Here is a 23567-nt window from a genome sequence, read left to right as displayed (position 1 = left end):
TAGCTTGCTAGAGCACATCTCACCAAGGTATTCTGTTTAGATAGGAACAAGAGAAGAAAACCCATTCCTTCAGTCATTTACTACAGTGGTTAACTACCTATTAAAAAATGGGTACTAATTTGTAGTTTCAATTTGGTTTCAGTGTCTAGCCCTATATTTGTTTTCTGCTTTGGTATTTTATCTTCTCAAAGATGTTTGAACACTCTAAAGAGCATACTTCGGGATTTGTTTTAAACAGGTTAAAATCTTGAAAGTCTTCTTACTGGCCTCTCATAACTGAGACTTCTCTGTCCTTTCTCCAACTTCTTAATATACTTTTTGAAACAGACACCAGAAAAAGTTGCAAAATATATACTATCATAAAATCACTTTCCGTCTCCTGCTAATATTTCAAGGGTTAAATAAACCTTTTTAACTGAACATTTCACAAAAGACCTAAAGTTGCCAGTCTATGCTTTTTGAGTCACTGCTTTTCAAGATACAGCCCCTTCTTGCAAACTGGCACTCGCTTTTTCATCAAATGCACCGCCTGAGAGGTTAAAAAGCAACTCAGATCACACTGCCTCATGTATTTCAGGATTTAACCTTCTGCCAGTCTTCCAGTAACTTGCAGCATCCATCAGAAATTCTTTATGTCCTTTCCAATCACTGAAAAACTTATCATGTAGCCCTATTTTCATGCTCATCATGCCTGAGAAAGGCACCCTCAACATCCTTCTGGGGATGCTCTATGACAAGGGATTTGTTACATCACTTACTCTTAGAATCTCCAGCATTGTTATTGATGCCCAACACTAAATCCAAAAGCAACGCCAAGTTTCACCTGTCCCTAGAGCTTCAGTAATCTCTGCTATAACACAGATGTACAAAGGTTCTTAAATACTTCTCTGTCACAAATTTCTGTTGTGCAGATGAGGTACAATGTACACATGTCAGCAAACAATACTTGGAGAGCCAATGTCAAGCCAAGTCTGACCAGCAGCAATCTCAATGACTTCTGAAGCCTCGCCCTGTGCTGACATTCAAGAGCTCTCCAAGTTCCTTTAGGCACGTGGTGTTCCTTTGGTGATGAGTGCTGACATTTGAACCCAAATTCCTAAAAACTCTCGGCCAACGGACAACTATTTGTATGGTTTGTCTGCTTTAGCCAAGACAAAGTGCTTGATGCCAAACAATTTGAAGCAGAATTAGTGAGTCCTGATCTTGTCTTATCTCTGTTGTCTGCAACGTGCTATTCGATCACATCAGCAGTTTTGGGGCCATCAAGTGCAGAAAAGTGACAGGAAGACAAGTGTCAGCTCTGACAATAGGCTGCATCCACGTTTCCTCTCAATTAACAATGCTAACAGCACATAGACGCATTCTTCATCTTGCAACTGTGGTAACTGCCAGGGAAACATTGATTAGAATGAATTTATTAGCATACAAATACATTCTCTCTCCTCCACAGGAACTCCTGTCCATAAGTTGATCTCTCCAATGCAGAGAAGAACTCAAGCTGCCATTACCACAGATCATTTTGAAGAAAAATCAGCCTTGATATGATGAATATTTCCAACAGAACAATCTAACAAATACCACATCCCTCCACCTTTTTGCTTTCTTTACACAGAACTGCACAGAACAAAAATCCAATTAAATTTCTAAAACGAGGTCACCTCTCAAACTCGCATACACTTTCTACAAGACTGCCAAGGAGTTCTCATACAGATCTGGACCTAGTCCAACCTGAAATACATTTTGGTGCCCTAAAGCCCGTGGAATTTCAAAAGGACAAATTATTCATCAATGTCCTCTGCGTACTAAAAAGCATTCTGCAATGTTGCTAGCACAAAATGGCTGTTGGCTATGAGTGGGCAAAATGATTTATTTGTTATATATACATATAGCCTCTGAAGCACTGCAGTCCTTGTGACAAAGAGGCATACAAATGTGAGGATTATGCAGATAAATCACAGGCGCAGGACTGGACTCTACCGTACTTCCACTGTATGTGTATATATATGATCTACAAACACTTTCAGATGAAGTTTTGTAACATTTTAACATTGAAAACTCTTGTTTTTATAAAAGTTGATTTCCACTTCCAAATACCCATCTTCCTGCCCCTGTGTATTGACTAATACATTAAGCTAGAATAAGACAATACAGTTTTTGCTTCACAGCTGTTGAGAAGCTCCTAAGTGTGATTAGATTATCTCAGTTCAACCCAGACCAAAATCGTTTCTGGGATGTTCCTACAGCACATTTCATCTAGTACATCTGCATTATTTATGGCATTTACACAAGGTGAATTGAAGGCTTTTATAAATGAAGACACAAATCAATACAAGCTCTTAGCAGATGGGGCCTTAGTAGGGTTCTATGGCAGCATCGTTCCACACTGAGCAAACTCTTTCAACTGAGCAACTGGTAACACAGAAGAAAGGTTTGCTTAGGAAGTCAGGAATTAGAGACACCTTCAGCACCCATCCTTTCCAGAACTGTACCTACCTCATTCAGAGCCTGAACAGGCAGAGTTAGGTTTGCATGCAGTAGGCAGTGCTTGAAGTGCTTCGTAACATCAGTCTGCAAGCATCATGATGGCTCCGTTTCATCTCCCTCCCCAAGCTAAGATAAAAAGGCTGTAACACAGATGGCTTTCCCTGTCAGAGGTACCATGGGCTGGGGAAGAAACGGATAGGAGGTAAATTCAGTTTGGCACTCAGTCATGTCAGCAGTGTGCTCCAAAGGAGACCCTTCTCAGCTTCCACTGTGTTGGTGCTTGTAGGCAGCACAGGTGGAGGTGCAGAACTGGCCTGAGAGATCAGCACTGGGCGGGAGAACCAGCTGGAGCTACAAAGCCTTAGTTCCTCAGAGAGGGAAAAACCCTCTCCACCTCCATACAGATATGGCCAGCTGGGCCAACATGGGACAGTAGATGACAGTAATATATATATGGTTTCACAAGTGCCTGTTTTTCAGATAATGTTCTTTTAATGCACCTTGGCTGGTCTTCACTGACAAATGCTCATCACAAAGAACAGATCATTATTTGACACACTTAGCACAGCGATCGGATCACCCTGATCCTTCTGTTTTCCTAATGCATCTACTTGTACACTGAAAATTCATAAGAGTTTTTTTTCTTTGGATTTAGTGAAATTGAGAGTTGTCTTCAGAGATTTTGGCAAAAGAACCTTTTAACCATCTATTTATAGAGCAGTGCATTGGGATCTGCAGTAGCCAGAAGGAAAAAGGAATGAATGATAAATTATCCAACACAAACTTCCTTTATAACAGTAACCTGCAAAAGAAAAAAACTGATTTATGTTCCTGTTCAATTCCTTGCTCTACAAATGCTCAGTAAAGGGATTTGGCCCCTTAACCGAATTTAAAAACCTTAGGGCCTTTAATTTTCTTTTTTTTAAATCAAAGAAGTCTCAAAAGGTCCCAGCAACTCAATCTTCAGCTGAAAAACAATAGGCTACTGAACTTATGAAGAGTTTTATATTTTTGTTTGGGGCTGAAAAAATCCTGTTAAGTCTTAATTAAAATCATGCCTTGCTCAGTTGGCACGGGTTTTACTTTCATGAGATTTACGAGTACATGATCCTGACAGCTCTCCATGAGGTCCTTCTGGAGAAAAAAGGAACAGTGAAGATAATGACTGAAATTCTCAAGTAAAATCACATGGGGAGAAAAATCTTCCATGGTTAATCATTCCACTCTTCTCTTCACCAGTGCTCCAGAAAATCACACACTTCTCTACCACTTCCAGAAAAGAGCAAAAGGTTCCTAGACAGGAGACCAGCTCATCATATTCTTCCTCAGACACCCCTCTTCTAAATTACCACAGGCAGTATTTCCTGTGCACACACAAGCAGCAGCAGAAAGCCACAGAAAGACTTGGAGGCCCTCTCTTCTGTATACAATGAGAGTGTGGGTCAAAATGAAGTTGAGACTCCTTCATATAATAATGAACCCTTACAAACACTCAACATGGGAATTCAGCCTTCCCAACTTGAAAGCAGTGACAGATTGAACAAATCACATGTATAACCTAGATGGGTGATTGTAAGTAAACTGCAATCCTTCCATCCTGAAAGCAGTGGGATGGGAATGCTTGGCATGTTGCCTTACCCTTGGGTAAAGGCTTCGTAGCACATAAGTTATTCCTGAGAAACTGCTGACAGATAAAATTTATGTAAACATTAAAAACTGCCATACTGAGTCAGGTAGCAAAGGCCAGCTCTATGTCCCTACTTCAAAACTGTCCAGAAATGGGAGCTCCGGTTACAGCTTAAAAGTAGACAAGAATAAAATGATACTGCCCCAGAAACAACTCTTAATTCCAGCCACATGCAGTTCAAGATAATACAAGAAGCAGAGGTGACTTCTGCATGATTCAGTAACCCCTGATGAAATTCTCTTCGATTAATTTGTATAATCCTTGCTTTAAATTCACATAACCTTTTAGGTATTCCACAGCTTAAAAAAGTATTGTGTGAAGCAGTATCTCTTTGGTTTGAGCTTATCTGATCTTCTGATACACCCTCTTCTTATAGTTCCTCTTCATATTCTCTGACATTTGATATTTTTTACTAAGTCTTTTACATATTCTCTGCCATCTCTTCCAGCCTGAGGACTTGTCATGTATATAAATGTTCCTCACAACACATCTGGTTCCATACCTTCAGTCGTTCTTGCTGCCCCTTTCTGAAACTTCCGTAGTTCTGCTACACTCTTTTGAATTTTCTAAGCTCTGGATACACATGAAAGACTAGGCTAATCAATACAAAAATTTGCCTTGCCTTTGGGAATCAATTCTAATAAAAGATACACTATTTTCTGAGGGAGAGGGGTTAAATTGAGAAGTAGATTTGAAAAAAAAGTTATTATAGCCAGGTAAGTGAGAAGCTCCATTTCAGACCCAGAGATCTGAATGATTTTAAACACCACAGCTAACAGTTTAGTTAATGCACATTAAATATTTTATCTAGAGTGGTATAGCAAAATAAACAGTAAACAAAGTAAAACAAATAAAGAAAACCAATAGCTTTTCAACAGAGCCACTGTACGTTGCTGTGGGAACATGAGGTTATGTGCAAATCCCAGGCTTAGCATTGCAAAAGGATAGGGGTTATTTTCTGTGTGTCTGTGTGTGTGGCAGGTAGTTCCACATACAATCAGGACCCTGACTGAAGAAGGGAGCATGAACCAATATCCTAAAGGCTGGGGCAAGTGTTGTACTGAGAACTTAAAATCGTTTTTTCTTAAATTTTCCCTAATTTTTTTAATGATGGCCTCCTTCAGTAACTGCAGGCTGTTATCACAATCCCATGCTGTTCAGCTTCTTATGTTTCCATTTTGCAGGTTTTCAGAAAAAAAAGGGTCTTGGGTATGGTCACTGAGTACAGAGAACTCCTTCAAGAGCAAGGAAAGCATACTTTGTTCTTCTATACAATCTATAAAAATTTAAAAAAAAAAATAAAAAAACCCTGAGGCATCACCTCCAAATTTGCCCCAAAACATCAGCAGCATAGAGAATACTGAACTGCTCTGGCAATGATTTTCCAGGTAAGACAAAAAGCAAACATCCTGATCACTCAGTGAGCTTTACACTTCTCAGCAGAAGCAGAAAGCTAAACTTTAAGTGCCCAGATAAATTCCTGTTTGGGTGGCAACTCTGGAAATATGCCTCCACAGCTTCAGTTCAGATGTTCCTCGTTCCTCACCCTAGACTGTCACACGATGAACCTGTGCAAGGTTAGCACCACTTCTGTGTTTCAGCAGCACAACAAAAAAAAAAACCCACAGAAAAATCTCAGAATGCATCCTTTACAGTGTGTGATACTTCTCTAAAGGAAACCCAGAATACTTCCGGAAAAAGGGCAGTATGATTATAAAACAGTGGTCAAGAGAAAAATACAAACATCTTTCCTGAGGCTAGAGAAAGCACGCTGTGCTAAACAATTTAATAATTAAATTGAAGAAGAAAACACCACTGTAATTAACATACGAAGAATCAGCATGGCCTAGCTAATCTCATCATGACGAGATCGAATAAAGTAGCATGCGTTTTATGGAGCAATTTAATCTGGCAAGCAATTAATCCTAAAAGCACTAAGTCAAACGAACAGATTTCCCTTTAAGGAGATCACATTCATCATCTGTAATGTATTCTAAAGTGCAATTTGTTAGCCAGCCTCTGAATTTTACCGAAGACATTTACTGTCTTCCTTTAGTGGAAAAGTGATTCCTGACTGACAGGAGGGAGTGGCATCAGTCTTTTTGAACCGGCTACCCTATTAGCACTAACACGTTCTCAATCACTGATGCAGGAAGCAAATAACTTACAAAAAGCAGCTACAAGTTTCTACAAGCGTTATATTGTAGAAAACACTACACACTATTTGAATTATGTCCTAAGCCACAGACCAGCATGATCTGCCCCATGTCTGTAACACCCTGGAACTGATAACATTACTGATGCAGGCAGGAGGAAACAAAAAAAAAAAAAAACCAACCAAAAACACCCAAAACAAACAATCAAACCCACAAAAAACACCCCACACATTCCTTGCTCGTTGAGAACATCAGTAGGCATCCTTCACCTGGGCTCCTCCTGGGACACCTCTGGCATTCTGGTTCTCCCCATCCTCTGATATTCTCAGCCACGAAATAATCCTTCCCTGCTTAGATTGCATCATTTTAACTGGTTACAAGACTGCCCCAGACTCTCAGTGCTTTGAATGTTAGAAAACCTTTCACTTCCAACTTTTATTTATTTATGATACTCCCTGTCCATTTGTTCCCATTACAAACTACCCTTCAGCTTCAGAAGCTGCTCTACATCACTTCTGTTTCCCACCACATTAGCAGTATCCGCTAGTTTTCACTTTGCTGGATGGGGCAAAGCATGAGCCATGTGTCCTTGGGAAAGAAATCATGATTCTTGATGCTTGTCTGAACCTGTCCCCATCCAAGTTAATCCTTCTACAAGATGAATTTGAAGGCCTCCTCTCTTCCCAGGAAAGACTTTCTGTTGACTGTTTTCCTATCTTGCTTTGTAGATGGCATTATTTTAGTTCTGCCTGAATGCACAGTTCAGATCATGAAGATTAGTAGGCTGAAAGCAATCAAAGCTCACGTCCTCCAAGTGTCCTTGGGCCCAAACTGATTCCACTTGGAACACAGAAAATGCTTTAAAAATTAAAAACATATTAGCAGACAAAAAAAAAAGGGCCCTAAGAACCATTCAGTAAAGCTAAGTCTTAACAGGGACCACTAAGCTTTACCGAAAAATATGTGGCAACATTTCATCCAGAAAGCACACAAAATTCACTCAAATGAGGCTATTGGCCATGTGAGAACAAAAGCTTGCAAGAGACATATAGCTTCTGCCAGTGCCTTCCTGCCCCACTGTCACTCCGAATCAATTCAAAAGACAGATTTCTTCACAGTAATGACAGGATGAGACCCATGCCTGGCTGCTTTCAGCCCTCTTCCAGCCTGATAATTTCCCTTATGCTCCACTCAGACTGAAGGCATGAATATAAAGTAGCCCCATGCCAAATCAAAGTTAAATAAGTAGTACTGGAGATAGAGTACAATAAAAAAAAAAATGAAATAAAAATCCCCAAGCTATGCTCAGACCAAGTTCAGTTAGTATCATCTAATTCCAGAAACAGTTAAAACAAAGCTCATATTAAACTGATTATGAGAAAATACTCCTTTACTGCACTGTCAAAGCAGCATGGGGAAAAAACCTTATAAAATTAATCAAAATAAAGACTTTTGTATTCTCAAAAGGGAAGGAAAAAAACCCACACTGCAAAAAGATCGCTACACTAAAGAAGAACTCTAGTTTAAAGGCTAAGCCTCTAAACTCCTCTGACCTGAACTTAAGTGCTCAGTATTGTTTCCTGATGCCTTCCTGCTACATAACATCATACTTAGACCGATACCACATTAAAACGACAGCAAGTGCAGGCACAATTCATTTAACAATTAATCTACCCTAGCTATCATTTTCACTTGTCATTAACTGCCTCTTAAATGCCCTTGATCTCATATAACCATAGACTCTTCCTTTAAACACACACACAGGGGAATATGCCATTATAGGCATTATTCAAAGCAGTGCTTTCTATCCTTGTCATCAACCACAGCATTAATCATACTCAGAATAGTTTCTCCTCACAAATGACTGAGTTGCGTAGTTGGATCTCACTGGTAGGATCCAATTTAATGGTAAGATCACAGACAGCAGACAATACTGGGCATCTGCAACAACATGTACTGTGAGCTCCTCAGATTTTATCCTTTACTGATCTTCCAGGGAAAGAAACTAGATGCCAACCACTACAAGCTCTTCTCATTTAAATAAGTGCTCTACTCTGCATCTCTAGCAGATGGGCCCAGAGTTAACATACAGCACAACACACTCCAGGAAAACAAGCTTTCTTGCTTGTTTAACTATCTGACCATGCAGTGAAGAGACTGCTCCCTAAAATCAAATGGGTTAGGTTGGAAAGGACTTTGGGAGGTTACATGGTCCAGCTCTGCACTCAGCATTGGGCCATTTCACTCACAGCTGTCTTCAGGCAAGATAGGAATAACTCCAAGGATGGAGATTGCACTGAGCTATTTGTTACAGTATGGGATCACTTATGTTGAGAAGAACCTCCCTCACTGCAATCTGACTCACTTTATTTCCCAGCCAAACTTCAGATCCTGGACAGTCTTGTTTTGTGACTCTTCATTTCTGACATTAGTTTATGCTTAGAGTGAAAGTCGCCAAACAAGGAAGAAAAATACATACTACTCAGTGAAAATTGCAGTCTGGTCCTTCAGCATGGCTCAAGATATCACACATGAACTAATTCAATAAAGAATCAAGAACATAGGGCAGACCTGTTGCTTTCTAAGTTTACAAGGGACGTCTGTCTCAGACAAGCTCATCTCAAATGTCCATAAAAGGTTAACTCAGATTCCAAAGCAAACAAACAGAATTGCAAAATTGTAAGAAGGACACTAAATAATTACAAAAAAGTATAAGTAGAAGCAGTCAGCCTTTGTTCACGTACACTGCCCTGCTTAACAATCTCCCTGTAAAGTCCTTTCAAATACCCCATGAAGGACATTATATAAAGTACATCATATTCATACCCTGCTGTCAGCAGCAAGAGCTTTACATTAATTAACACAACATACAACTTTCTGGAAGAAGGATCCAGTTTAAAATTCCTCATCCAAAATGTGGGAAACATCCCAAGTTTGTTTAGAATAAAAGGTATTTATCCTGCCCTCAAAGCACTTACCAGCCACATTTTCTATATTGGGTAAAAGCAATTTTTTTACAGTACCCAAAGCCATCTTTGAAATTCAGTGTTATAAAGTTTGAAATCATCCTTCCCTCGGCCACAGAGGTTGCATTACTTCCCATCCCACACACACTCAAAAACCTTCCATAATCCAACTAATGAGAAGAAAAATGTCACTGTAATTAACACAAAAAGTGATGACCTAATTAATCACTAAAGCAGCAACATGAAAAAGCTTTAGGCTTTCAAAGTCTTCTAGAAAAGTCAGGCAAAAAGATTGCCAGGGAGCTTTTAAGGTCATTCCAGTTTTGGTCATCCTCAAAATAAGACACGTTTGAGACCATGCTTTTATATCCTATCAAACAGGACTCCACTGCAGTGAGATGCCTTCGATGTGTCAGTGGTCTCCTACTTCAGACTCCCAGTTGAGTAACACTCAAGTTCTCATTTTCTGGGCTCATAGTAGTATTTATTGTCTCAAGCCCAATACCTAAGGCAAAGCTTTAGGCAATGGTTATATTGATACTAACAGCAAAAACAGTTTCCATAAACCACCCTACACTATATATCAGCACAGGAAAGAGAACATGTGCTTAGACCCCTGCAAAGAGTCACACTAGTGACCAACTGATGATGCTGGACATAACCAGGAAAACACTTTGCAGCATTTTAGTTTAAAACTGGTTTAACAAGTCAGTGCTGCTAAAAGAGACTGTCCTGTTGTCCCTAACACTGAGCTGTTTGTGCTCACATCCTCTACGGGCTGACACAACCAGTCACATATCTGTATGCAACAAAGGCTTGAGAACTGACCAACACTAAAAGCACATTGCTTTGTTCTTTTTGTTTTCCTGCCTAGAGAGTTTTATCCTGGGTCAAGTCCCCAGCCTCCTCCTTTACATGCAGGCTGCTCCCCACAGAGGAGACAGCAGGAATATGGTGAACCCTCCTGCTCAGCCACACTCAGTTTATACCTGCTCCAAGTGATCACAGCACAAGCTGAGGAAGCACACTGGGGCAGTTTTGCCAGAGGAACATCCTTTAACTAAACCTTTTCCAGCATGAGATATCAGAACCTGGTACCCATCAGATTTGAATTCTTCATGAGATCACTGTTACCTTAACATGGTTGGCTTTGATTGCTGAGAAGCAGGCAAGCACATGGGCATCTGCAACTGCCAAATCTTCACAGCTAGCATCCCTTGGGACAGGCAACAGAAATCTGACCTCAAAGCTAAGGGAGAAATTGCTACTTCTGGAGTATTATGCCATCATTTTCCGAATTTTCACCTAGCTACAAGGGTCAGAGAAAAAATTTAAAGACTAAATAGGGTAACAACAGGTTGCATTCTGGGATTCTGAAACAGTCAATCTAATTCAGGCCACCTGAAACTCTGATGTATCTTATGGCCTCTGTCTGGACTCAGAGATATTAGAGTCCAAAATACTTTGGCATTTTGGAAGGGGGAAAGAAAAAAAAAATTCACACTCACTCAAGCTCTCTTCCCCCCACCCCCTAGCTCCAAGCAGAATTTTACTTTCACCTTAGCTTTGGCTATACCAACTGGTATTTACTGACAGTTGCAGTACCTGTGCTGGTAGGGTGAGACAACCTTCTCTGCCTTTGGTGGGTAGAGCCCCTAAGAAAAAGCATCTTAACTTTAAAAGCTAGGATGCATGTTTTTTTTAATGAACAAAGTCTTACAAACAAGTGTCTTCCTCTCACAGTTCCCTAGGAACTGAGCTACAGATTCTGCTGCAATCTTCAGACTGCAGTTCTGCAGTCATGCTAACAATGTATTATCCTTGCTTTCAATTCAAAATAAGGTAGGTACTTCATTACCTTAATGAGCAGATGTACTTAATGAGTGGGTACTTTGTCAATTTAGTCCTAAAGGAAGAATTAGGAGAACAGGGCATTTACATTTCTAGAGCAAAACCAAATTTTAGGCCCCCCACTATTATAAGATAATAAGAAATACATTTTACTGACTTTTGAAAAGCTTTTTTTTCCAAGTACACATCCCACAGCCCAGATTTTCTGAGGGAATAATAATTCTGGCTGCTGCTGTGAGCAACAGATTTCTTTTAAACAGAAAGAGCAAAACAGCTCTATATTACATCATTTTTCAAGGGAAAAAGGTGCTATTTAAGCTCACAATGATTTTTACATTGTTTGGGTTATGAAGAAAGTTGCTTAATGTTCTTTCTCCATTAAAGCAAATCTTGAAAGCTATATTTGAGACCAGTGGAGATCAGCGTCCCTTATATTTACCCAGAATAAAACCAGCATGGGCAAAGTTTTGACAAGCTACAAACAGCTGTTTCAAACTGTGCTTCAGTCATGTTCCAGTAGAGCCAGTTCTTGGGGCCAAGAGAATCTGGTTGCTTCCTGGCTGCATTAGAGCTACCAACAAAGACACTGACTGTAAGGTTGAAATCTATCAATTAGGAACTGAACTCATGCCAGTCACAGTACCAGAATAATTAAGATTGTTCTTGTAAATAGGACGAAACAATACAATCATTGAAATCCAGAAACAGCAAACCTCTCTGGATTTTGAGCTGTAACAAAAAACCCAAGATGTTTACAAGTCTGCATTCTAGCTTTGCAGTAGATGCTTTAATGTATTACTGAGCTCATCCACAACTTGCCTGTTTCCAGGAACAGGATTCAAGACCAAAATATCTGCAAATGAGATAGAAAAATAACTTCTAACCAATAAATTTTTTATCCACTTCTGAAACAAACCAGAACTACTCCCCATGCAGACATATATTCTCCAGTATTTTTATGTTTCTACAGAGAAAAGTATTTGGCAAGCAAAACAAGACAGAATTTCTTGCCCGGTGCCACACTTCTTCAGACCAGGCAGTGCACAGTCACTCACATAAATCAAACACAACTGCACCAACAAGTCTCTCACCTTTCTACTGCCTCTTCTCACAAAGCTCCAGACCCCAAATTCACTAGCACAAAAGCTGAAATGATGTGCCAACATTACACTTCCAAAGCTGAATACACAGCTTTCAGAAAAAAACTGCTTGCAGCTTAACTAAGTCCATGTTGTAAGCCCACAATCTGCACCCATGAATCCAGTAAACAAGACCCACAGACACAAATTCCCTATTCACAAGGCAGTTGCATTTGACACAGAGCATACGAAATCTGGGTTGCCATACCTCAGTAATGGAAGTAATATTTCTCAGCAAACTTTACTAAGTAGCCTACAGATCCCAGCTAACTTTCCAAAACTTTCAGATCTCAAGGAAGAAATGTTTCCAACAAAACATCCAGAAAGATAAAATTTCACAAGTGGGCAAACTGCAGTGAGATGTTCACCTTACAGGAATCACATGAACTAAGATACTTGCTGAACTTCAGAAGAGACTGCCAAGCAGTGGCTGTGCTGCAGAAAAGTTTCCTTTTGGCCCAGCAAACAATCCTCTCTTATACAGACACCTCACCTCCATAGCAAACCTTACAGAGCACCTGAAATGCACAGGGAGATCCTGCTGCCAGTTCCCTCTTAGAGGCCAGCCTGTTGCCTTTGTGACTCAAGGAAAGGAAATTAAAGTGGCTGATAAAATTGTAGACATTGAAAAGAAGCAAAGAAAGTCAGTTAAGTGAGGCTGCCATCCCAGGAATAAATCACTTCAAGATTGTCCTTACCCCAATCCAAACAGCCTTGCTTGCTTTGAGGATGAAATTTTAGAGCAAAAGTGATCCCTGCAGAATGACATTCAAGTGTACTGAAGAAAGCAAGCTGTGGTTATGGCATCTCAGATAGAGGCATTTCTTTGCCATACAAACAGCTTTGCTCAAAATCAGCATCAGCTCTAGAAATCTTAGAGTCACCACAAAAAAAAAAAAAAAAAAAAAAAAAAAAAAAAAAGAAATCAATCCTTCCAAAAACCTACTGGGAAAAAAAAAGTTCATTAAAAAGAAAACAGGCTTGACATTGTCAGAGTCCCTTCCCAGGCAGTAATGACTGAAATGAAAGTAAATGGCAGAAAGCAGGAAGGTGACCAGGGACGTGCCTGACTTGCTGAACCATGCTGCTATGTTCATGGAACTAGTCCATACAATGCCACTCAACCAACAGATCTGCTATTTGGATTTAGGCCAGTGGTAGAGACAACATTTAATTAAGCCACTGCATGAATGAGAAAGAATGAAAGAAAATTATAGCAGAATGAAATCGGCTATGGCTCTGTAAGAGAAACACACCGAGATGAATCAGCTTGTAAATAAAGAGCAATAACTGAAAACAACACTGTCTCAAGAAGAAATCAGATAATGTACAAGAAATGAAATGCTGAAGTTACAGGACTAGACTAAATGCTAATAAAAATAATGGAAACACGGGTAGACTGCCACGAAAAGACAAAACATTGCAACCGGAGATAGGAGTGCTTCTTTCATTCTTTTTGATTCTTCTGTTAATATGTTGCTGGTCATTAGGTTTTTCCCTTTCAATCCACCTGCTTCCTCTGTTTAAGTGCCAGCTAATGCCAGAATCTGTTCACATCAAGATCTGTTGCTCCTAGTAAAGGAACTTTCCTTACCAGAATACTGCAAGGTCAACTGAAAAACAACCAGAGTTAGCAGGTGAACTCTGAGTAACCCAGCTCTGTTATAACCACTGTGGCATTTCAGAACTGTTCTGCTGTGCCAGAATCCCTGTGCAACCAGAAAAGCATGCAATAAGAAACACATGAAATGACAAGAAGAGTCTATTAGTTTTGCTCGTGCAATGAGGATTGATCACAGATCACTAAAAAAGAACAAATCCAGAATCCTCATCTAGAATCCACTTTCAGTTTTTCAGCATTATCATTTTTTCAGCCTACCATTCAAAGACTGCAATGAACTAATTCTTCAAATAGCTTGGATACATAAAGCTCAGAAGTTTTCTTACAGCATTTTAGCAACAATTTGATCCTTATCTTACCAAATTTATTTTAGACTTTAAAAGTACCAATAAAATACATTTCTGCCTTTTTCTTTGGGTTTTGTTGCTTTCTTCTTATTAAGAAAAGTAATTGTTGACTATCTTGTGCTATTCTGTGATCTGAGCTCAATCAGGCTGATTAGCAGTGACAGCATGTCAGAGGTCATTATCATTAAGCACACCTCAGTGAACAATTCAATGGAGTTGTTATTCCACCAGTGGCAGCCCTCACAAGTGGGTTTAAGAATCCCAGGGAACGAACTCCAGATCGCTCTGGGCTAACCTGCATGCCTGAGCACCCTCTGCTGCTCAGCACTGGCTGGCCCAAACCAGCACTTCCACACGGTCCCCCAAGTCCCAGGGGATCACGGTACACACCCAGTGCAATCGTATTTTATATATATGCACATATATTTTCTTGACCATTTCTTTTCATAAACAGGCTTTAAGCTTGCCCTCCCTTTTTCACTCTCTTACTCATATTGGCAAGAAATGTGTGTGCCCATTACACCCATACAGAGAGGGAAGGAAGAAAGTGTGTGTGTGAGTGTGTATATATATAAATACATATCTTATACAGTTTCAGCTCACTGTAATCCACAGGTCATCACTCCATACTGAAGCCCTTCTCTACCAGCAGGTCCCCATTCACACATCCTGCATAAATGCTAGAGCCATCCATTGCAACATGACTAAGTTAGCAGCATTTGGTTCTTCTCTCCCCATAAATAGATGCTAAATTCCTTGCAGTTTGGTGGAACAATGCTGAAGGTACTACATGGACTGCCTGCAGCTGCTCACTTTCTAACAAATATCTGCAATGGAGCCTCCTTCCCTGTCAAGGTTTTCAATAAAGGCAGTTCTGTGGAGTGCTGGTAATTTAGCATGAGCCATAGCTTCAGGGCCAGGATATCTGTTGTCCTACAAGAAACAACCACAGCCTGATTTGGCTTTCTTTCACCTAGGTAAAATTGCAAGGGCTCCTTCACAACGCTCCTACCTAGACTGGCAGCAAGCACAACCATTTTATACATATCCATGTGATGTTTTAAGTGCTCCTCCCAAATCCCCAGTCTCTCCTTTACAACCCCAAAAGCAGCCCTGGGAGAAGCAGTACCTCCTGTTCAAAGAAAGAGCATCACACAGTGTCTCAAGTGGAATAAAAGTAGCTGCAAGATGGAAGAGTGAATGAAACACTCAAGCAAGGACTGCAGCATATGCTAAAACAGCACATAAAACACCTTAGAAAAAAAATAACCCTATCTAGTTCCATATTACAAACTTACTCTCTGCTTATTAAAAATGTTTCAGTGAGAAAAATAAAATTACTTTAAAAATTATGATGGGATTGAATTTCAGACAATGGAGAAATTCAGTCAAGTAATCATTGAGTTAATCTATTTATTCACCTTGGAAAAATCCTGATCAGGAGAAAGTCTATTAAGAGAACACAGGGATTCAGCTGCTACCCTCCTCACTGAATAGACAATCACGAGATGCCCCTTTGAACCTTGCGTTAATAAAATTCTCATTAAATGCAAACCTGCACAATGTTATCTTGAAGAGGCTCATTAGCTTAATAAAAAATAACTTGTCTCAAAATGTGTTTATTTCCTCATAGGTGAGAAGGTGAGTTTTCAAACCATCAACTGCTGCACCTTCCTATTTCAACCCCACCAGTGCTGCAGCTACATCTTGCAGTCTATCACATCTCAATTACCTATGAAAACTCCAGAGTCAAATCCACAGACCGAAGTTATAATGACTATTATGAGATAGGACAGCAATTGAAATCACTCATTCCAGTGTGGTATGTAAGATTTTCAGATAGATAAGGCTATTATTATTCTGTCTTCTTCAAATTTCATTTTCTTTAGGTTGGACAGAAATTATGAATTATCTATAAAAAAGAGAAGGCAGGAATAGCCTCCCCATCTCTCAATACTAAAAAAGAATATTCGTGACTGCTCTTTTCACTGGAGAAATCAAAGGACATAAGGACAAGAAAAATCAAATAATCAGCAACAACAAAACTCAATCAGACTGCCTAGTGAAGAATAAGGTCCAAGTCAAAAGTAGTGCTCATACCATAATAGGATACACAAAGAGAGATCTCTCTCTGTGGCTGAGTTTAAACAAGAACATGTCAAAGATTCTCTAAGTATTACTCATCCTGACTCTCTATTACAGCAATTAATCAGCCGAGCTCACCAGCTCAGCACTGTGGGTGCAAGCAGGACTGTTTTATGTGTCTCCTCAGGAGTTACTCCTGTAACACAAATGCATTGCGGCCACTCACCACTCCTCTCCTGGCAGAAACACACATAAAATTGTACACTAGGATTTAAGGCACTTGTTAAAGCCCACCACATGCATGCATAGGCAGATGCTTTTACATTTATAAAACCTACTAAAAGCCTTAGGATAAGGAAATGACAAGGTTTATTTCTTTTTAAATAGCTTGTATAATGAGATGGAGATATAAACCAAAGCATGACTCTGCACTGTAGAGTTACAGCAAGAAGAAGGTATTCATTGCTCATAAAAACTTTCCAGAACAACGGAGCAAGGTGAAGGAAAAATCCAATGTGAAGTGGATTTCTCTAAATTCATTCTCTTCATGGCAAAGGCATCCAAATAAGACACCGTGTGCTAAGACCACTCTAAGGGGAAACAAAGGGGCATGAACAAACAGAAAATTCAGATAACAAGGAGCTAAACCAGGTTCTAGTCCCTTTGAAACATCACACTGTCAATCACCTTCACAAAAGCATGGTACCTTTGGATTTTTCTGGCTGCTCTGAAATCTATTTAGTTAAAGAACCCATCAAATGCAGTATTTTTACCATCAGAAGAAAACAAATCAGAAGACAAAATTCTCCCCCACCCCCTCCTTTTCTTTTTTTTGAGAGCAAGGAAATGGGATAAATCAAACAGACCGACTTCTCTGAATTCTAATCTTTCCCTAGGCCTTGAATCATCTCTAATTTAGACCTTTCAAATTTCAGTGAATGAAAAGCAGTCATTCACGAAATTTCAGTACAGATGAGCAGTTGGGTGGAGCAAGGGAAATCTACCAAAAGTCCATCAGAGAAATGTTAGAGACTTCACTGGTTCCAGGCAAAACTGTAATCTGGACATGTCTGACACAGGCTGTCCAGGGAGGGGTATCACAGTGACAATTTTTTGGTTGATTCTTATCTCAGTTGCAAGCTGATCTTCATAAAAGCAGTTGTTAAGCCAAAAGGAAATAAGCCCACACAAAATCTTAGTTTCACAAACCAGGGGTGAGCACAAACCCTCTGTGATCACTTGTTTTTTTAATCTCTTCCCAGTTTAGACTTCTCTCCCTGGGTATACAGAGAATTCCCAGGGCAGACATTTTGTGTCACATTAAGTGACATTAATTTGCCAACAGCTACCTGTTCTGCTGCTTCACTTCAAGTGCATTATCTACCCACAAGAGTTCATTTACATCTGTTTAAAAAACAAAAACAAACAAAAACAAGGATAGGACTAAAATAAATCTGGAATCATACGTGATGTTACCAAGCTTACAGGCTTACTAAGGGAACCTTTAAGGTGATTTACAAACGTGTAAGATGTCCTACACAATGTCTTTTGTAGTGAGGGAAATGACAAGCACTAGCAATGCAACAGTACTGAGCAGCTTGGTGTTGCAGACACCAAGTGTCTGGGATGACCAGGGAAGTGATGGACAGATATTTTTTCAGTATAAATACTTACATCTTTTATGATTTGTTTACAAGCCAGAGTTAAGCAGTAAATACTCTCTCTCAACATTCTTTCATTTTCCAATCAATCAGATCCATGATCCTCTTGCCCAATACTCAGCTTGGTCAGTACTAGCTGCTTCAGGCGCCAGGAAAATAAATTATTGCCATTGTGAAAGAGTACACACCTAGATTTACACTCTTTAGCCTTACAAGTAAAGCATAACTTCTGCCCTTGAACAGGACAAAGAGACTTAAGAGAACACTGAAATGTCCTTAAATAATCACTTTTAAACACACAATATCCTGCAATGTTAACAGGCCTCGAATCTGCTTGTTAGAGCTGATTTATAGTCCCCTCCACAGCTTCACGGAATTGCAATAGAATCACGCTACAGAAATCCATTAGGTCCACAACTGCTCTTTCAGCACAGCATTGTTCCCTACTGTAAAATTTCTCACAAAAATGCTGTGAGAATTAATTCATTACAGTTTGTGCCATGCATTGAAAGCGCTCAGTCAACAGAAGAGCCGAGAGAATTATTAGAGAGGACAATCAAACCCTGGTGATACTCTCTTTATCCCAGTAGACCCTGTTTAGAGGAACAATTTAGCCCAACAAAGAGAATAAATTCAACCCCAAACTTATTAAAACAAATGTGAAAGAATCATGATAAAAATGTAGTTGCACAGGATACAATCTTCAAAATGGTTACTAACTTGTACTCCTTACCTAATATTGACTAATGCATGGGTCACCTTGCTTGCAGGCTCTTTCCACTGACCAGCATTGGTAGACAGCCTTAGAACTGAAAGGAGAAGACAGTTAACAGTGCTGGCACAGGACTGGCAATTTTCTAATTTAAAACAGGAAAAAAAAATCTGCTTTGGCGAGATGGAAGTCCAGGAATCACATCAAAACAAAGGTCTTCTTCAAGATGACCTGTGATCCAGGGCAGATATTCCCTTCAAAGCCCATCTAAGAACATAAGGAACATGGAAGAGGTGAACAGAACAAAATAATGACTCCGAGACAGGAAGCAGAGGGGACAGAAGAACCCAGGTCCTGCTTTCATCACCATATATACAGTTCATTTCCCCCAGAAACAGGGCAGTGACCCATGTCTGAATAACTATTATTCCACATTCTGTTGTCCTCCAGCTTCCATTTATGCAAGATTCCATTGGAGCTAGACTACCTCCTGAAGATTGAACTCTCTCCAGCAATGATGGATTCTTTACATTTCAATTTATCCAGAACTGCAAAGCGGAATTAAACACCAGCCTAGGACAAAACACTCCCTGTAGGAACAAGGGTGGTGTTCTGTTGCACAGATGGCCTCTGACAGACTTAAGAGCAGATCTGAAAACATTCTGCAACAGGAAGAACTTCTGGGAATCCAATTCTTTTCTGCCAGAGTACAAAAAATATTTATTTAGGTCAAAATATGCAGTGTTTCTACGGTGGTAGTTACCTGCACATCTCTTGGTATGCATCAAAACAATAACAGATCTTGTAACAGATGTTCGGATTAATTTCCATATTGCCTGAATAAAGGGGAATTTTCTATGTATTTGTACATACAGAGTTTTCTGGAAATTAGATTCCACAAGAATGGTTCACCATCAACTCAGAAGTGAAGGAACAGCTCATCATCTGAATTTAGGATCATCTAGAAACATGGATGCTACAAGTGAATCCATAAGCTGTGCTAACAAATGCCCCAAGGTCAAGGGACAGAAGGGTCGCTGTAGTCTCAGAGACAGGCCGACAAGCAAAAGGAAGCTGTCAGGACACCTAGTGGCTTTCACCAGCTGGAGACAGTGCTACCTTCTCACTTCCTAGTCTACCATTACACGTCATCTGCAGATAAAAGATGTCAGCTCCAAATAACATGATGCTGTCAAACAGTAGGTACTGTTTTTGAATATCTGAAGTAATGTATTCAGAGAGGGTTTCCATTCAGGTATCTCCAACAGTAATTCAAAAGGGTTTGCTCTAGGTAGCAGGATGGAAACATTCATGTGACAAACTGTTTCAACAAGTTAGGTGTGCCTTCTGCAACCCAACCGAGGAACTATATGAGTATGTTATTCTCCTATCCACTTGCCTTCAGCTTCCACAGGGGATGGGTTTGAAAAAATCTTAATAGCTACAATTCTTGAGAGTAAGAAATGGGTTAGCAAAAAATCTTATGCACTCAGAGGGCATAACAACGGCCAAGTGATCTCTTATGTAATGGCTGAAAACTGTAGGAAATTTATATAAAAGAGCAGTTCATTTCTGCTTGCAGTTACAGGGGGTATTCAGCTACTTTTATATGGGTGAGCATGGTTCTCCCCCATGTCAGAAGAGTGTTGTGGCCAATTGTCTGTCCTTTAACTCCCCTTTTTTGCTTATATTGACTCCTGTTTTTCACTGGGTGATCACACTGAGAAGGAAGCAGGGGGTGAATGGAAAAAAAGTCTTTCTAGAATAAAGCAAACAAAGAATACAGCTATATTCCTTTTCTTCATAGATTCAAGTATGCAGACACTACACCAGTGCTGCTGCAGCTCCCCTGGGCCACAGGCTCCTGTGTTAAGCTGCCTGGTTAAGCTGCCTCGTTAAGCTCCATGCATCCCTTGCTCTTCTTTGTTTGTCTTTTCCCTGCTGGGTGTCACTTGGTAGCATTCCAGCATGTCTGCCTCTCCTTGAAGGATGGCAGTTTCTCCCTGTTTTGCCAGTGGGCACATTCTTCAGTCCACTGATTCACTTGTCACTGCAAGCAGGTTTGTGAGGGCTGTTTTCTTGGTTATTTTGGCAATGAGTGTAGTAGATGTGATTTGCTTAGCACTGCAAGCTTTTTGCTATAAGTTTCTCGAATTCTTTTCCAAATTCTTATTTGCATTGAGTGTTTCTCTGTATTGGCTGGTTTGGCAGCATGACTGGAAATTGTTGAATATAGTATAGGCAAACTACGTGAAAATGCATGACATACCACATACTCTGTTTTGACAACAAATTTATATCTCCAACCACAGTAAGTGACTGATACAGAGGCAAGGAGTCTGCTTCTATTTTTTTCTGACTTAAAAAAAACCTTATCCCTTTAACTAGTTTATCCTTCTCTCAGTTCCTCAATTCTTAATTTACTAAACATGTCCTACTACACAAAACATGTCCAGTCAGTAAGGCACACATCAGAAGCAGGTGGACTGAAAACACCAGACACAAATGTCCCTCCTCCACCACCCTCACTTCCAGTCAGCAGCAGTCCTGACAAGTCAGGAGGTACTCACCCATGGAATAAAGGTTGTCAAAATTCTGATGCATCCGAATGATTTCATAATACAGCTCATCATAGCTGCTGGGAGTGGGGAGGAAGGTGTCTCCGTAAGTGATGAACATGTTGAATAGGTTCACAACCTAGACAAGTGAAAAGAAGTTACAAGAATATTTAGCCCAAATCTATTCTGCAACAGAAACAATACAAACCACGTCCCAAACCTTCAAAGAAATAGCTCACAATTGCAGCAGACAGTATTACACTACTTCATTGCTTTATCTATTATTTTCTTTGTAGTACAGAAGAGACAGACAAGACACTTAAATACTATTTTATCTGGGGCTAGAAAAACATGTTTCTTTTTTGCATACAGAGGGACACAGAAGAAGAAACAGTATTGTCAAATCTGGAAAATTAAATTAGGCCCTTCCTCACATAGATTTCTTTATTTCAGTGAGCAGACCCTACAGTGAGTCCAAGCACTGCCCTTTCCAAACACCTAGCAAAACCAAACACAATAATATCCCTCTGCTTTGTGGTCATCTTCTCATATCTCCTTCATAGGCCAGAAATCCTTTCTGGAATCCTTTCAGCATTATAATTCTTTCTTAAAATTCATTCACTATTAAGTTGTTAAAAATAAGAGGATTTTTGTGTACTCACCATAAGAGCAAGGGTGAAGATGTTGTGCTTGGCCAGTAACACAGTCTCATTAGACATGAGGAACTTTAACAAGTTGATCAAGGCTAGGAGAAAATAAGTAGTTTTAAAATAATATAAAAAAACAAAGCTATTTTCAACAAATCACTTAAATACAGATGCATGTACATTATCAGGTGTAAACTAGCCTAAACGCCAGCTACAGAAATTATCCTCATAATTTATTGGAAATTATCAATTTACTTGTAGGGGTTGGCAGTGGTTTTTGTGGCTAAAATACTCTGCTGGACAGGTAAGTGACAGCTATTTTACCACCCCACCTTTATTCTATTTCACTGACTTCCCAATCAAATCCGCTCAGGCTCAAGCAAAGTCTCTTGTTAGCTTAGTTCATGGAGCTTTCTCTGTCTGCTAGATCCTGGAGTGAGTTCTCAGGTTGGAGAATCTGACTGTCTCGTTTCTGTTTCATATATCGCCACCATGATGTATGCATAGTCAGCCCCAAACTGTCACTCTTGTTGATACATAAGAGTTTTTTAAAAAAGTAACAAAAACCCCACAGCACAGCTTTTCTGTAGCTCTGTGTCAATGCTGCTGCACCGGTAAAAGGAAGAATGTAGTACTTTACTGTGTCAGTTATCTGGGGCTGTGCGGTAGAGACTACAGATCTGGTTCACGCTCATCTTAAATAATGAAACAACAAAACCTCCTGCTGTAACCACCCAAAAGCAGTTAGTAAGACTGATAATTAACAAAAAGGTTCACTAAAAATGCTTTAATCAAGTCGACTTTACAATAAACAATCGCATTCCATGTGCTTGAATAAAAGGCAAAGTTCTTTATCTTCTTGTTTCTAGCTGAAATTTTTAGAAGAGAAAACTATTTTCTCTTCTTCAGCATTATAGCTGCTCAGGACTGAAAGTTGATGCCTGCCTAGAACAGGTTCTTAATGTACTCTCTGCTCTGAAGTCAACAGATTTCAAGACTTGAAATATCTGACTTCAGATGTCCTGCAAAGTCAAGATCGAGTGCTATATACACTTTTTTTAAGAAGTTCTTTATTATCTACTAATTGGTAACTGCATCTAGCAGAACAACACCAGGTATTACTCCAATTTCTTACAGGTATGAGTAGAATTTGTTAATCTGCTTTTTCCCCCACCACTACACAAGTGTCACACACTACCCAGTAACCTGTGAGAAAATCAGTTCTGGTTTGGGAGAACTCCACAGCAAATGCAGAACAGACCATTCCTTTCAGCCCAAAGGTACAGGCTGTGTAAGAGAAGGAGAACACACACAAGGAACAGGAATGAGATTAGGGTAAATTTTAGATATCCGCCCCCTTCAGGATTAGAAAGTATTCACAAAAGGTAAAACCAAAAAACCTACAGTATAAAGACAGATGTGAAGAGAGTGGTCAGATCTTGAATCAAACAAAATTGTAAGATTCTGAATGCAGTCCTGCAACCTCTGTTTTCCAATATTAGAAGTTTACCACGAGTATCAAAAGCTTATACATGCCCCCAAAACAGAAGCCTACAGGTCCAGGGTGGCTATTTACTCATCACAGACAGAATCACCTCAGTTTAATCTACCAGCGGGTGGCTGATGCTGAACTGCAAACCAGAATGAACAAAG

The 23567-nt window shown here is 39.8% G+C and overlaps 1 protein-coding gene across 6 annotated transcripts in view; it reads right to left on the bottom strand.

Moving 5' to 3' along the window:
* ARMH3 (armadillo like helical domain containing 3) overlaps nt 1–23567 on the bottom strand; it is a 127365-nt gene that overhangs the window by 50166 nt on the left and 53632 nt on the right. For all 6 annotated transcript variants that reach the window (XM_027721688.2, XM_027721696.2, XM_027721705.2 and 3 more), the window contains 3 exons: nt 21930–22012; nt 21280–21406; nt 18731–18806 (listed from right to left, as the gene is read on the bottom strand). In XM_027721688.2, coding sequence (XP_027577489.1) covers nt 18731–18806; nt 21280–21406; nt 21930–22012 — 286 coding nt within the window. The remainder of the gene's footprint in view (nt 1–18730; nt 18807–21279; nt 21407–21929; nt 22013–23567) is intronic.

The sequence above is a fragment of the Pipra filicauda genome, unplaced genomic scaffold (genome assembly GCF_003945595.2).
Source record: "Pipra filicauda isolate LSUMZ 115617 unplaced genomic scaffold, ASM394559v2 scaffold390_size662804_pilon, whole genome shotgun sequence".
NCBI classification, from domain to species: domain Eukaryota; kingdom Metazoa; phylum Chordata; class Aves; order Passeriformes; family Pipridae; genus Pipra; species Pipra filicauda.
The sequence above is the reverse complement of the archived record's forward strand: the minus strand, read 5'-3'. Positions and strand labels throughout refer to the sequence as shown.